The 16,192-nt window shown below is 38.7% G+C and overlaps 1 protein-coding gene across 2 annotated transcripts in view; it reads right to left on the minus strand.

Moving 5' to 3' along the window:
• The window catches only part of PCDH15 (protocadherin related 15), a 1,763,546-nt gene that overhangs the window by 675,180 nt on the left and 1,072,174 nt on the right, over positions 1 to 16,192 (minus strand). For both annotated transcript variants that reach the window (XM_075612935.1, XM_075612934.1), the window contains exon 19: positions 5,908 to 6,036. In XM_075612935.1, coding sequence (XP_075469050.1) covers positions 5,908 to 6,036 — 129 coding nt within the window. The remainder of the gene's footprint in view (positions 1 to 5,907; positions 6,037 to 16,192) is intronic.

Here is a 16,192-nt window from a genome sequence, read left to right on the forward strand (position 1 = left end):
GAGAGAATATGTGTGTCTGTGTGGGGGGGGGAGAGTGTGTGTCTGTGTGTTTCTGTGTGAGAGAGTGGGAGAGTGTGTGTCTGTGTTTGTGTGTGGGGGAGGGAGAGTGTGTTTCTGTGTCTATACGGAGGAGGGAGAGAGAGTGTGTGTTTCTGTGTGTGTGAGGGAAAGAGTGTATGTGTATGTGTGTAAAGGAAAGAGTGTGTGTGTGTAAGGGATAGTGTGTGTGTGTGTATAGAAGAGAGAGGGGGAGTGAGCGTAAGGGAGAAAGTGTGGGGGAGAGGGAGCATAAGGGGGAGAGTGTGAGGGGGAAGCAACACAATATATGGGGGCGAGGGGGAGTTGGCGAGAGACAGGGGCGAGAGTTGGAGTTCCCCAGAATTTCACAATCGAATTCTAGGGTTCCCTGACCAAAAAAGGTTGAAAACAACAGCCTTAAACTATTACAACATTTTCTACTTATTAACTTAAGGGAAAGACTATACCATCATCCATTACAGGCAATCCTTGATTACAAAAATGATCAGTACTTGTATTTGAAAGAGACCAGCAGGATAATGTTGCTTTAATAATTAGGACTGGAAATCTGCACAATGTATAATTCATTTCTAATATATAATCTACACTAAATTATTCAAACTCTGTATTACCAATCTAACCCCATATCACCATGAAATTGTTCTAGCCGCAGGTCCTCTATCTTCAATTTTCCATAAAAAGCTGGGTTATAAAAGCCAAAATACACGGAAATGGGATTTATAAAAAGCACACGTTCATGATGACATGCAATGAATATTGCAATATGACAAATCATTCTTTATCATACTACTGAAATTGTAATGTTTCATTCCAATTGAATGTGTCCCATTATTGTTATTAATTCCTGGGGTATCAAAGCAGCAAACTGATTAAAAAGGTAATACCGAGATTTTGTAAAAAAAATAAATTGCTCAAATCCACTGAAAAAAAACAATTATATTATATAGTTCATTTTCTTTTTATTTCATGTTAATTTGTTTACAGACAAATACTACTTTTTACAAACACAATTCATCATCCTAAAATCTGCAATAAGCATTCTACCCAGATGTATACAAAAAAGGAATCTCATATTAGTTACATTAATAGGGATTTAAAAAAAATACTTGGCCGATTACAGACTTTGGGGCCTATGCAGAGAGTAGCGCTAGAATAAATTGGAGAGTTTAAGAAAAAGTAGCTTTAATGGAGAGTTTTATTCTCCATATGCAGAAATGGGCGAAATCCGCTATTTTTAGCATTACTGCACGTGGAGAATTGTAAATGAGGAGATGCGCGCAGCTGAAAGGGAGAAAAAAAAATCGCGCATTTTTTTTTGTTTCCCTATAGCCGGCGAGCTCCTGCTTATTGGAGAAAATTGGAGAAAATCGCGCCAAAAACAGCCGCTAGATGGCGAGCGCACCCTTCTGAATTCGGATATTTTTCAGACTGGCGAGATGTAGTTTCTCGCCAGCCGCGCGGCGAGATTTTCAAATAGAAAAAAAAATGGCGCTTTTTTCCTAACTCGCCATTTTCAGCTGTTTTTAGCACGATTTTCTCCGGAAAATGGCGAGATTGCAAATAGCGCTGTTCTCTGCATGAGGCCCTTTGCCTTTTAAGTTCAGTCAAACCTCTATATATTGGTAAGGTATTAAGATGGCAAAATACATCAGTATTTTGGAATACAGTAGCATCCATGTCTCATGGTAAACAATACAGTATTTTGTAAAAAGAAATACAATTTAGGCCAATATATTTACGAAGTGCTGCTATTTCATACAACACCTTCCAGCAAAGGAAGACATATCACAGGCCATTCACTTGAATGTTATCGGAGGTGTCTTGCAGTACGTTACAGGAAACTGTCTTATTATGAAATAGGACAGTTTACCAATTATTGGCCCCAGTATCTTAAAACATTATTAGAAGTGTATGTATGTTGTCATACAAGTGTTTATTTCACCTAATGCACTTGTACATTTGGATTTATCCATAGAAATGTTGAATATATCTTTAAACATACATATATGCTGGTAGTACAACAAAAAAACATTGTTTTTCATGTCTTTTACTTTGCCTAAGCTAAAAAAGATATTTACAATTCACATCTTCAAATTAAATTAGTTTTTCCCTTCCCTTAAAAAGATTACCTGCACTGCTGTGATCTTACCATTATCAGACAGCCAATTCAGAATATATTTTACTATAATAGCTCTAGCAATGCTACAGTGGCAAAAAAATGATTACTGAATCAAAGAAAAGTAGCAACACTGTGTATTCCAATAACATTGCCTATTGGCTCCCCAATGGTACAGTAGTTGCAATTGCAGTCAGCAACACACTGATGATCATGTCCATAATAACCTTCCAGCTCTTACGAAAATCAAACTTGAAAAATAATACTAGAAAATACATGCTAATCAACTGGTTTACTTTACTCGTGTAGCCCCGGTAAGAAATGGGGCTATAGTTCTATCCTCCTACTGGTATAATCCCTGGTAAGGGCAGGTTGCCAGGAGTTATCATGGGTTTCCCCCACTTCAAGCACTGCCCTGAGTGGTGGAGGTAGGTCACCTGACCCTGTTTCAAAGCAGGAGACACAGGGGCGGTGCCTGCTGAGATCATAAAAGAGCAGTGCAGTTCCTATTTAGTGTGTGTTCTGTCAGTCTGACAGTAGTGATAGTGAGTTAGGAGGAGAGGAGTGGTCAGCTCATGAGTAGAGCTGATCTAGCTACAGTTAGTGAGGTGGAACCAAATACCTCTCACCCTGCGAAGGGGGTGAGGGAAGAGCTAGCCCCACTCTGGATGCCTTTGGTCCAGAGTGGTGGCAGGGAACATCACAAGGGAGAACAGTTAGTGGACTGTGCATCACCTGTACCTGTCGGCTGCTGCTGCTGCCCAAGAGAATAAATAGACTGATGCTTTTAAGATAACCTTGTGTGAGACTGGAATCTCTCATCCCTATGAGGAAACTCTGTGGTAAGGATTCCACCCCGCATTCCTGGGGCTTACTATAGATGGAGGCGCTGCACCATTGAACCAGAACGAAGGCATTCACCCCAGTAACCTGTTCCTGTTATCCCCCATGTCATCGCGGGAGACTCAGGCCCTCCTGTTGCAGCAGGTATGCACCACACAGAGACACCTAGCCAGACCCCAGAACACCTTAGGGGACCCGATCTGCGATAAAGGGGGGGAAGATGAGCTAGACTCATTTAAACCCCCCCATACACATTCATATTCAGTGTTTACAAAAGTATAACACTCTAGAATGAGGAAAAGTTTGATTACTCCATATATTTATGATCAAGTGGCGTGATATGAGCAAAACATAGATATATATTTCTAAGGGTTTATTAGGCTTAGATTTTTTAAATGATTTACAATAAAGGTTCAGAAAACAATTTTATATTGATGTACATATTGATTTCTTTTTAGATACAACAATAAAAGCCAAAGTTAGTATGATTTTGACAATGCAACTTAATGACAATAAAAATAAAATCATTAAGAATTAGAACTACTACCGAAAAAAGTCAAGTTATTGTTCATTTATCAATAACTTCAAATTACACTCTGATATGTATGTTACATGACAGGGGCTTTATTGAAATTACATCATCACTAAATAATACCTGATCAGATTGCCCTTCCCTGACTATTGAAACCACATCAAACATCACTTACACAACCACTAGCCGTGCTGGCCTTGCATGACCCTCTTTTTGTCCGTCAAGGCCAATTGGAAGTACACTGACAGATTCACCACTTTAGCCAGGGCCTGCCACTGCCTTCCCCTCCATGTTCATTCTGTATTTAGGGATATAGAGAAAAAGAGGGGGAGCACAGGTTGAAGACTTTGGGGTATAAATGGTATATTATTAGATATTTGTGGGTGTGCTTGAAAAGATATATAAAATCACTTACATGGCCTTGTGTAAATGCTCTCACAGCAAGGTTTACTTTTCTTTGTGTTCCCTTGGTTGATTTCCTTCTTCTTTTCAGGGCTTGGTTTTCTTCCTGGATTTTTTCAACAGTCTTCGGCTTGCAGTGAGGATGTCTCCCTCGGAGTGAACAGATTGAAAGACAGTTGTTTAGAGGTGGATACAGCCAGTATTTAAATAATCCAAAACTTTTAACTCTAAACAGATATATATATATATATATATATATATATAAAAGGCAGTAAATACTGCCAGCACTCACACGGGCAAGTGTGAGTACAATCCTAGGGGAAGGTATCTTTATATCCGAACTGATCTTCACAAGTGGTGATCTGTAGGTGTGATTAGGGTCTGGTGTATAATAATAGATGTGTTCACACCGAGGGGGATTTCCTAAACTGGGAGCTGAACACCATAGAAGAAAACCAGGAAGAAGATCAGGAACCTGAATAAAAGAAAGAAAATATTCAAGTTTAAGATACCTTGTTGTGTATCTACTCACACAAGGCCGTGTGAGTATTATTTGATTCACATCTATTATTATACACCAGACCCTAATCACACCTACAGATCACCACTTGTGAAGATCAGTTCGGATATAAAGATACCTTCCCCAAGGATTATACTCACACTTGCCCGTGTGAGTGCTGGCAGTATTTACTGCCTTTTATATATATATATATATATCTGTTTAGAGTTAAACGTTTTGGATTATTTAAATACTGGCTGTATCCACCTCTAAACAACTGTCTTTCAATCTGTTCACTCCGAGGGAGACATCCTCACTGCAAGCCGAAGACTGTTGAAAAAATCCAGGAAGAAAACCAAGCCCTGAAAAGAAGAAGGAAATCAACCAAGGGAACACAAAGAAAAGTAAACCTTGCTGTGAGAGCATTTACACAAGGCCGTGTAAATGATTTTATATATCTTTTCAAGCACACCCACAAATATCTATTAATATACCATTTATACCCCAAAGTCTTCAACCTGTGCTCCCCCTCTTTTTCTCTATATCCCTGTACAAACAAGGATCCTGGATAAGGATCCTATTGGGGTCAGAGCCATAGGATAAGAAGACGAACCAGAGGGAACCTTTGTTTATAAGGTTGTAACATCCATTGACACATTTCCCCTGTTCTAGAATTGCATCATGGAGCGCCCGGGTTTTTTCTTGTTCCATCATTCTGTATTTAGCCTCAGGCCACTTAAACCCACAAGCTATGCTGCCTAGCAGGACCCACTTTTTAATCACAATTGGAAGGACAGCGACAGGCCCACCCCACTAGCAGGATCCACTTTTTGATTGCCAAAGCCAATGGAAGTATAGCGACAGACCCACTACCCTAGCCAGGGCTTGCCACCATATTGTATAAAGCCCAGGTGCAATCTGATCAAGCCCACATGCTAGCTTTGAAAAAAAAAGTATATAATTCGTACTCCCCCAATTCTTGCTTGTTTATTTTACATCAAACACAAATAAATCATACCCCACCTAATCTGGGCTGGTGGGCTGGAACTTCCCCACTTCTGGACCAGTGAGTGCTACCCTTGCCATAACCTCCTTTAAACCACTTAACTTTCACCCACCTACTCTCACTTGCTTTTCCTAACTAACTAACTATTCACCTATTTAACCATGTCCTCTTATAGGGACCTTGCCCTCCTATCATGTCCCCATTTTCTTAATTATCCAGGAGGTCTTTCTTAGATGCCGAGTTATTTATATGCTTCCATATCCAGTTATATCATAAGCATTCACTACCCATTTCTATAAGAAATAGTAAAATATAAGCAAATAGCTTGATATAAGATAAAAGATTAAAAAAAAAAAAACATAAAACTGTCATGCTACTAATTTGATTAATATTGTAAGTATTACAACTAGCACTAAAAGCCTAAATTATTACTGTCAGGAGCATAATATTTAAAAGCATGGTACACTCACCCTGACTTGACCCACAAAAGCATTCACTTCTTCCTCTTGAACTGAGAGATTTCTAGGCAAGTAGAGATCAAAGACTGGTCCATTGTCATTCACATCCGTCACCACCACATTAACAGTAGCAGTTGATGTCTATGAGAGAATATATGTTAATAGTCTTAGTGCTGACAGTACATATTTACGGCAAACTTAAATAGATGGATTGTGATTTACCCTATTTACATTTCTCCAATAAAGTGTACTTTGGTTGTTTTCACATCAATGCTTAGAGCCTCTCCAAAGCAGAATAACTGCTTAAAGAGCTGTCATACACTAAGTCATTCAAACCCGTGAAGTAAAGCACTTGACAGGAATGATAAAGATAGAGTAGTTTAGGATTTGTATAGAACAATTTTGAGATCAAAATATATATTTTTTCCTCGAGGCCTGTAATAGTAGGAAACACTTGTTCTTCAAACACTAAGCTTGAAACACAGATAACCATCTTTGCCGGAAACCTTCATGTATTATTTTGAACCATGTGCTTTTTAAAAAGTTTTTATGTTCCTACAACTTTGTCCATTTTCTAAAAAAAGAAGGGCTAAAAGAGGATTTATCCCACACATTTGCTTGATCAAAGTCTATCCTTATTATCATTGTTTTTGCAGATTTGGGTCCCCCTCAGATCCTCCGGTTCAGTCTCAAAAAGGGCATTCTGCCTTTTCCAGTCTTTTCTTTTTTTAATAACTAACAATCCACATGGCGGATTGTTAAAAATTTGCACTCTGATTAAATCCCAGGGGGGAGAGAGAGCAGATTTGTAAGTGTGGATTTTTAACAATCCGCAGTGCGGATTTCGGATTTAATATGGGATCTGAGTGGGGATTCTTAAAAACCACACACTCCTTCCTGCTGCTGGGAATCTACCCTAAACCTGAACCAAGACACACCTGATATCACCCATGCAGCCTGACATCTCTTCCCCTGTAAATGGTGTTAACCTTCTGATTTAATACTGACTAACCTTAAATCTCACCCCACAAGTTAAGCATCCCAACAGCCTGCACTCATGGTTACTGTCCCACACTCAGCCACTCCTACCACCCATTGTGGCCAAGCACTGCCATACACAGCACTTATTCCCTCACCTGCTGTCTCTGTAAGTCTCCCACCATACCTCTTAGATTGTAAGCTCTTCGGGGCAGGGATTTCCTTTCCTATTGTCTGATTTTGCTGCACTTATTGTATCATTTTAATTCCCTGTACTATATTCTTTGTGAAGCGCTGAGTACACTTTGGGAGCTATATAAATAAAGACATACAATACATACAATACACTGTATCCAATGGCGGCTTCTGCTGAAACCGCTCAGAAGATTTATTTTACCCAATACGTAGACAGATTTTTTTTTTAGGGGGATGGATTTGGTCTAAAAAAATGGGGAATTCAGGGAAACAGATTTGGACTGGTTTGCCCATCTCTAACCTTATATTGTATGTATGGCTATATCTATATCCATGTTAGACTGGGTGAAATAATTTAAATAGAGATTAACATGTTAAGGGTCATTGCTATGATAAATCCATCATTTGAATTTAAATAGCAAAATGTAAAAAAAAAGGTATATTTTGCAGTAATTTTACAGAAATATAAATAGCATACATATATGCATGCATTAGCGTGTTGTTGTTTATTGACAACCAACATCTCTAGCATTCAAGGACAGACAATTATATTCAGTTCAAAAGCTCTTTCCTTGCTCAGAATTTTCATGGGGTACATTGCTGTGCTAATTCTAGATATCAACCTTTAATGGAAAACGTATTCTGTTTAAAAAGCTTCTCACAAGTGTCCTTTTTGTATATATCCCGCAGTGGCCTTTGTTGCAAGGTCTCACTGTGGTTCCCTTGTGGACATGAAATGAATGTTCAGAATTTAAAGGACACTTTCATTCTTATGTACTCTCACCTCTGAAGGCTTTTGATTGGGGATTACCTGCAATAAAACACATCTGTTCATCTGACAGAAGTTTAATGTCAGTATGGGAAATGGAACTTGCTGCAGGTCGAAATCATTTTTGTTCACAAATTGCCGCAAGCTGAGATCGATCTTTTTTCATGTTATATCCTGCTGGCTACTTCAGAGGAATGAAACAACTGCTCTTCAAAGCTATTTTAGTTCCCTATAAAATGTTAATGTGCCTGTTATCAACAATAGACTTATGCTGCGCAGATTCAAATCCTGATGTGTCAACAGGTACCATCAAACACTTGAGCAAGGTGTAAAACATGCAAGAGAAACAGATGTTAAAAATAAAACATTTAAGAAGCTGAGAACTTTGTCAAGAACAAAAACAATAGTCAATTCATTTGAAGAGACAGTCTCACTTAGTAGGAGAAAGAAGAATGCCCTTATTGCCAGATTAGAATGCAACACATTGGCTTTGTAGTGAATAGCTGACCACATTGGCACTGCAGGGGTTAAGAGTGAATAAATATTTCAAACCTGTGAAATGGTAACTTTATTTGCTTTCTGTATAAAAATGAATCCATTGGTATCCTATTTTCTTTATATGTAATACAATCTGGTAATTATTGTTTTTTCCGCTTTTGACTAATGATGATAGCGTACAGATGCAACGGTCGGTTCTGGCCCAGCGTCTGAGGAAAAACCACAAGTATCTCGTAAACACTCTGCAGCATAGTCCATAGATGCTGTAATGGCTCATCAGATTAACACAGCGGGGGGGTCTGCATTTTAATGGGTCTCACAGCCAGGTAGGATTCACACAGAGTGAGTCCCATTCAAATGCAGGCACTCCCGCTGTCTTAATCCGATGGGCCATATTAGTAACTGTGGAGGTCTTTCCCTGACATGTTCATGGAATTCCTCCGAATCTGGGCAAAACCAACAGTTTCATCTGTAATTAGAATAACCAGAGGGAAACGAATGGAGTGGCTGCTTCGGGTAATATGGAATACGTATGCCCCTTAAAAATGAAAGCACATACTCTTGCCACCTTTAAATAAAATTTCAAAGCACATCCTTTGAATTAAGCATTTCAATAGCCTGGACTCATGGCCACTGTTCCCCACACCAACTGAGACACCTACCAGTAATGCTAGCCAGGAACTCTTATGAACTGAACATACTCCTTCTTCTACTGTCTCTGTAAATTGCCCAACATACCACTTAGATTCTACACTCTACAAGGCTGGGATTCCTTTCCTAGTGTATGATTTTATGTTTGTTGCACTTTTTGTTATATAATAGCCTGTTCATTATTGTCACATACGTCACCCCCCCCCTGCCCCCAGAGCACCTGACCAGCATTACGGGATAAGGGTTAATACTCCACTCGCAATCTGTCCCACTTTTCACCTCCACAGATGTCCCTTATATAGACAAAATCTCCCATAAAGGACAAGGATTAATACACAGCTCGCAAGCTGCCCCACCCTTCACCTTCGCAAAGGTCCCTCAGATGAGTAATATCTCCCCTAAATTCGTCCCCATATACTGTACAACCGTCACGAACAGCACACAATTGGGCACGTGATTTAGATATGCAATCAGGGTTAATACTGTACACACGGCTACTCTAGCCAACTCACCTTTAACCTGCGCAAGGTATCTCAGATGAGTTCATATTAACCCCTTACTCATTTGCAATCATATTGATACAGTATGCTGCTACCACCCGAAGTAGGCAATTAAAAATGAGATGTAAAATGAATATTTGCGAGGGTCCCAGGTCCCTGTTTATTGTAGAAAAAAGTATGCAATTTATCACACAAAATCCGTTGTAGCAAAAGGTGTCCGAAAATGTAAATACTCTCTCCAGAGCGTCCAACAACTCATTCAGAGCCCAAAGCATTACTTATTAAGTGTTTTACTATATATATACAAATACAGTGCTTAGAATACAAAAAAAAAGGATTACAAGAACATACAATTACAATAAATGCAGAACATTTTCTCAAAATAATAAGGATATAGCATAAAAGAAAACCCTATACATTAGCATATGTCATATGTTTTCTCCCAGAGAGGTCACTGGTACAGAACATGAGATATCACGTGTTTGGTCCGAACATTCTTCTGTTGAAATCGGATTTTCATAATCTTTTGCTACTCTTTAAGGACAATCCTCCCCTCCCCCCCCCCATTGAATTAACATAAACCAACCCCTGTCGTAAATCAGCTCTGAAATTATCGGTTTTATGACAAAGAAAAAAAAACTCCATCCAAACGACATTTGCATTTGCCTCAGGATATACAGTAACCACACTCATAACTTCACTTCTGTAATACTTACACACGTAAGCTAAATTAATACATTCATGTGTTCATGGCGGACCCGACAAGACTAAACATGACTGCCTTACCCATAAAACAGAGCAAAAAAATAATATCTGTCCCTTCTTATGTGCTAGACTTCCCATATCTGGTCTTATCACGTTCATCTCTCTGTCATGAATGCAAATATCAAAATGTTATACTTCAGCATCGCTGTAAAGTCCATGATTCCATATTTGATATCTTTTGGATGATATGGGATAGTCTCACACCCCTGGCATGCCGTAAAACCCTCCACTAGTGTCCTGTTTATGTTAGTGTCAGGAGAACCATAATTCACTCATCTCTGGCAACACATATTCTTATCTTGAGACTCTCTCAGCTCCATACAACCCGTCCAGTACTTTTAGTGGGCCATATGTGATAACCCACCAATTAAGTTCTGTTTGAAACCCAGCACCCACCCATGGCAAGCCTGGACCTGTCATAAACCCAATATATTGTATTTTTAACTTCTAACCCTCAAAAGCTCATTAACCCCTGAAGCACCAGGTTTACCAAAATACAGACCTCATGATATTATCATGACAATTATATAAAGTGCTGAGTACATTGTTGCCACTATACAGTGTAAATAAAACTACATACATACGTACTTCAACTTGTCTGAAATTAAAAAATGTAATCAATCCTCTACATTTAACCTACTAAGGGGCCTATGCAGAGAGCAGCGAATTTAAAAATTGGCGAGGGTAATAAAAAGTAGCTTTTTTGGAGAGTTTTATTCTCCATATGCAGAAATGTGCGAATTCTGCAATTTATAGCATGAATTCGTGTGGCGAGTTTAAAATGAAGAGATGCGCGCTGCAGAAATGTGTTAAAAAAAATCGCGCATTTTTTTTTTCCTTTGCTATGGCCGGCGAGCTCCAGCTTCTTGACAACTTTTCTTGGCGGAGCAAATTGTAGAAAATCGCGCCATTTTATTGGCGCGAACAGCCGCTAGATGCCGTTCGCGCCTCTCTGCATTAGGATATTTTTAAAACTGGCGAGATGTAGGTTCTCGCCAGCCGCGCGGCGAGATTTTCAAATAGAAAAAAAAAATGGCGCGTTTTTTGTACCTCGCCATTTTTTGCTGGTTTTTGCGTGATTTTCTCCGAAAAATGGCGAGATTTTAAATAGCGCTGCTCTCTGCATGAGGCCCTAAACATGCTATCTCTATTAATTCACTGTGGTCTTAGGACCACATATTTAATGAATGAGTTAAGTGTTAACTTTGATTCACTTGTATACAGTACATACAGTAGATCTTCAAAACACTAATAAGATTTGTCAATGAGTTGATATGTAACCAAATATAATGAATATACCTTAAAATTATAATGTTTCAGTTAACATTTTACAAATTCGTTTTATCTTTCTCCTTTGCTTACGGTTAAAGTGCCTTTCAAAAGACATTGCAGGGATGATATTTAGTACTAAGTTTCACTTTTTTTCTAGTTCTAAGAAAAAATATTTTTTATTATACTTATGCACAGATTGGTCATTTATTACTCTCGAAATGTATAAGTTTTGGTATCCACAGTTTTGAAAGTTTTCTATGTTTCATTACATCAGTCCGTATTATTGTACTATATATTCCTCGGAATTTTTTTTTTTTATATAGAAATGGCATGACATCCTTGAACAGTTTTCAGCTTCCAGTGATATAGCATGACATGTGCAAAATGTGGTGCCTAAAAAAATATGCAATGTAATTGGAAATTTGCTGTAAGCAGCCAGGCAAGTCCACAGGGAACAGACAAGAACTCCAAGGTTTCAAAGAGTAATAAGAACCTTTGAGGTTTCAAAGCAGACTACTGATCTTTGGTGCATAGACTTTTTCAAGACTTCTACAATTAAAGGTGTCATTCAATCGTAAATTGGAACATAACTCTTACAGTTAAATCTAAAACTAGTGTCTACTAAAAATGATTATTAGATGGTATAAACATTTAGGGTAATTCACTGACCAGCTAGACAGATGAACAACAGAGTAAACTCACTTCTTTTTCATCTTCACATGGAAATGATAATGTTAAAGCAGCAAATCATATTTGTGAGGAATAAAACGGGCAACCTTGAAAATTAACATACTGCATGGCATAATGAGCATCCAATATAATTGGAACATCACAAAGCTATTTCCTCATGGGTGAAACATTACTTTAGTCAGAATAAAATCAGCAGAATAACATACTGCTTTATTTTTAATTTTGTTTTATACCTGTACCCATTTTTCTATAATCCAAACTACTAAAAACATTAAGAGTTAATTATTTTGTTAATGATGTTTAGAGGGGCTATAATGGGTAACAAAACTGAGCAGTGGTATTAATTACTGTATTTCTGGTGCGTGTCCAACATTTTTAAAGCTGACTGCTATTAAATATGCTGTCAAACCCCCATTTAATCAGGGACGTTTTTAGCCCCATTAATTTCAATAGTGCTGAAATCTTTCCTGACAAGAAAAATTGGCTCCACTGCAGATTGAATATGAGCATTTGGTCTTTAAACCAAAGATATTAGTTATGTTTTATTGTAGGGAGTTTATTTTAAAAATATATGCCTTCGTCTGGATCAATATACTATAAGTACGGATATATATATATATATATATATATATATATATATATATATATATATATATATATATATATATATATATATATATATATATATATCCTTATTATATCCTTAGATATCATTGGATGATATTTCACTGGGGTTTTTTGTTTGCATTCCTCTGGATCAATATACTGTAAGTATGGATATAGAATTAAATATGTGTCGTCTACATTTAGCATAGGCTGAACTTGATGGACTCATAACTTTTTTCAACCTCCTCTACTAAAGTTGCTATTACACATGGTTGGGAGTTACTCAGAATTTCACTTAGGGTTCATTAACCAAAAAAAGCTAGAAAACCCCTGCTCTAAGCTAATGAGATACAAAAATAATGTCCGTTCGTCAAAGTTGCGGTGCTATTAACGTGGATTTTTATGTCTGAGGCGAGCTCTCAATAAACTACACATACATTGGTAAAACGTATGCCAAATAAATACAAATTACAAACAAACTTAGACATTTTAAAATTGCTAAACTGTAGTGATGGCTGACTGGTGTCTACCTCTGGCACTGATTCTCGTCTTGCTGCTAATGTGAAGATCCAAAGTAAAAAACATATGGATGAGGAGCTCGACATTTTAATTAATCCCCCACCCCAAATTAGTAGGAGCTCTTGGCTAAAAAATCAGCATTGCGGAGATGCCAGGGATTTGGGATGCCATCCTGAAGTGCCTCAAATCCCTGGGGAATGCTGTCCACTCACTTGAAACGCTGAAGAAGCACTGGGCGGACAGCAAACACAAAGTTTAAAAGAAGCAGCACACCATGCTGCCCAGGCCCTGAAAACTGTACTGGAACCAACTGTCCCTTTGCACCTGGGCTCTGTAGAGGAGATGGTTAGCTCCATTATAGTAACCTCCCAGGTAGTGGGACTACCTGAGCATGTGGTCTCAGGGGATACAGAGAAACTTGGTAAGTTACAATACAGTATATATATATATATATATATATATATATATATATATATATATATATATATATATATATATATATATATATATATATATACACAAAAACAAACAAAAGCGCAAGCTCCATAGCACGTAACTGAGTAAAAAATAAGGTACATTTATTTAAAAGATCAGCAACCGATAAGAATGTGCACATACAGGATTTTAAACAGAACCATTCGTGGGAGAGAAATCTCTATTGTGGTCATCTGCGGTGGTAGGGTGGGTCCCATGTTTGCAGAGTGGATGTAAATAGCCCAGGTTCACCTATTGGGACTATATTTCTCTCTGGATTTTTTGGTTGAGTGGAAAATTAATTTTGTATTTTTCCTTTTTTTTCTCACTATCACGTTATGGTTTGTAGATATTATTAGGTTAAATTGTGGTAATTTTATTTTTCTTAAATATTTTAAATATGTTATTATAATTGATCAATTATTAGGGTTATTTCACATCCTCTTTAGCGCTACTTAATTTTTGTGTTATATATATATATATATATATATATATATATATATATATATATATATATATATATATATATAAATAAGGTACAAGTATATATATATATACTTAGTTAAGTTATGGTGGGTAAAAAAAGTGACAAAAACCCTCCACTGCAAAGCATACAGCAATTGGAAATATTACTGTATGCTCATTTGCATGTCTTAGACAGTTCTGTCTAACCCCGCCTTTCACCATTATAGCCCAGCACACAGCACTTCCACTGCAGCAAGGGATTCTGGGAAATGACATGCAAATGAGCACACAGTGCCACCTTTTGCTTCAAAATCATTTTTAACATGGTTCCCTATAGGCTTAAGCTTGCTGCATGGTCACAGCTTTGAGCACAGCCAGGGTTAAGATGCATAACCAGTAAACTCACCCACAGACAGCCGTTTCAACCTTGATGGGTTTCATCAGTGTGGGGTTGGTTTACTGGCTATGCATCTTAACCCTGGCTGTGCTCAAAGCTGTGACCATTTATAACAAGCTATTATAACGGGGGTTGGTTTATTAATCAATCATCATGGTTATCCAAGTTTCATGTGTTATTTAATGGTTAATTGTCGACATGCAGCTGACGACTGAGATTGCTTGCAGCTGATTTCGTGGCTATAATCAACTATCACAGCTTAGCATTCTCATCCTTGAGAAAGTGACGAAAACGCGTTGGAGCGTTGTGACGCTGTGACGCAGTATGAGGAGGCGGAGTACTGATCGTGGGCTTGATACTAGGAAGCAGCAGCGTTTTCAACACAGCGTATCCACTCTAGACCTCTAGCTTTGACTGAGGTCTGATACGCGGAAGCTTACACTCACACAGGAGGGATTTCATCTTCAGCGTGCAAGGAGGCATTACTATCCCACAGCGGAACCGGACATCACGTGTAAGGCTAAGGCTCCGGTAACGCCGCTGTAAAGCGCGCCTGCGAGATTGGCGCCCCGTTCAGCCAATTCCCCGGTCTGCAGCTCACTGCAGGCAGAGAGACCGGGGGGCGTGGCGGGGGAGTGAGGGGGGCACGGCCACGACGTCACCCGGCAGGTTCGCCCTCATTGGCTGAACTGCTGGGGGGCGTGCCTAATCACTCGACGCGAGTCCTGCTCTCAATTCTATTGAGAGCAGGAGCAACTCTTGCCCGAGCACTGTGGCCCCCCCTCGCAGCGGGCCCGGCGCCATTGAGGGGAGGATTCTCGTCCGTGTAGCGGGGGCAATGCCTAAGGAACCAGTTTCGTGTCCAACAAGGTCTGCAGTCAGTACACCATATTCAATATCTGAGAAGGGACATTCTCTATTGGTGACAATTATACTCTGACTGCTTGTGCCACATGGCTGTTCATGGACTGCATTTGGTATAGATGACTTACCCTCACTGTTTGCTTCATTAACTATTGATGCCCCACTCTCCTGCCTCTGATCTTATACCTCACACTGTTTGTTCACTGCCACAATTTGCAACCACATGTTTTAATTGTATGCTCTTTAATCTCACCTGAGAGCATAGGTCCTATTGACCACTCTACCTCTCAATAAATCTCATTTATTTTCCTTATTACATCACGGAGCTGGCGCTTCTTTCTTTTTGTTTTTTTGCATTTATTGTGGTCAGGCTTGATCACTGCTGAAGCGTTTGCCTCCCCCGTAAAGACTGTTCCTGATACTGGATTGTTTTTCATCATTTCTGAACATTTGTTTGACACTTTTTCACTTTTTTCACAGCATATGTGTCCTATTTCAATTACATTTTTTTTCCACTGCAGCAAGGGATTCTGGGAAATGACATGGAAATGAGCACACACCATAACTTAACTCAGTATTATGGTTTAGCCTATCCCATAGCCTCTCTTGCATTCCCAGTAAAATCAACCCTACACTGATGAGACCCATCAAGGT

The sequence above is a fragment of the Ascaphus truei genome, chromosome 8, assembly GCF_040206685.1.
Source record: "Ascaphus truei isolate aAscTru1 chromosome 8, aAscTru1.hap1, whole genome shotgun sequence".
Taxonomy (NCBI): Eukaryota; Metazoa; Chordata; class Amphibia; order Anura; family Ascaphidae; genus Ascaphus; species Ascaphus truei.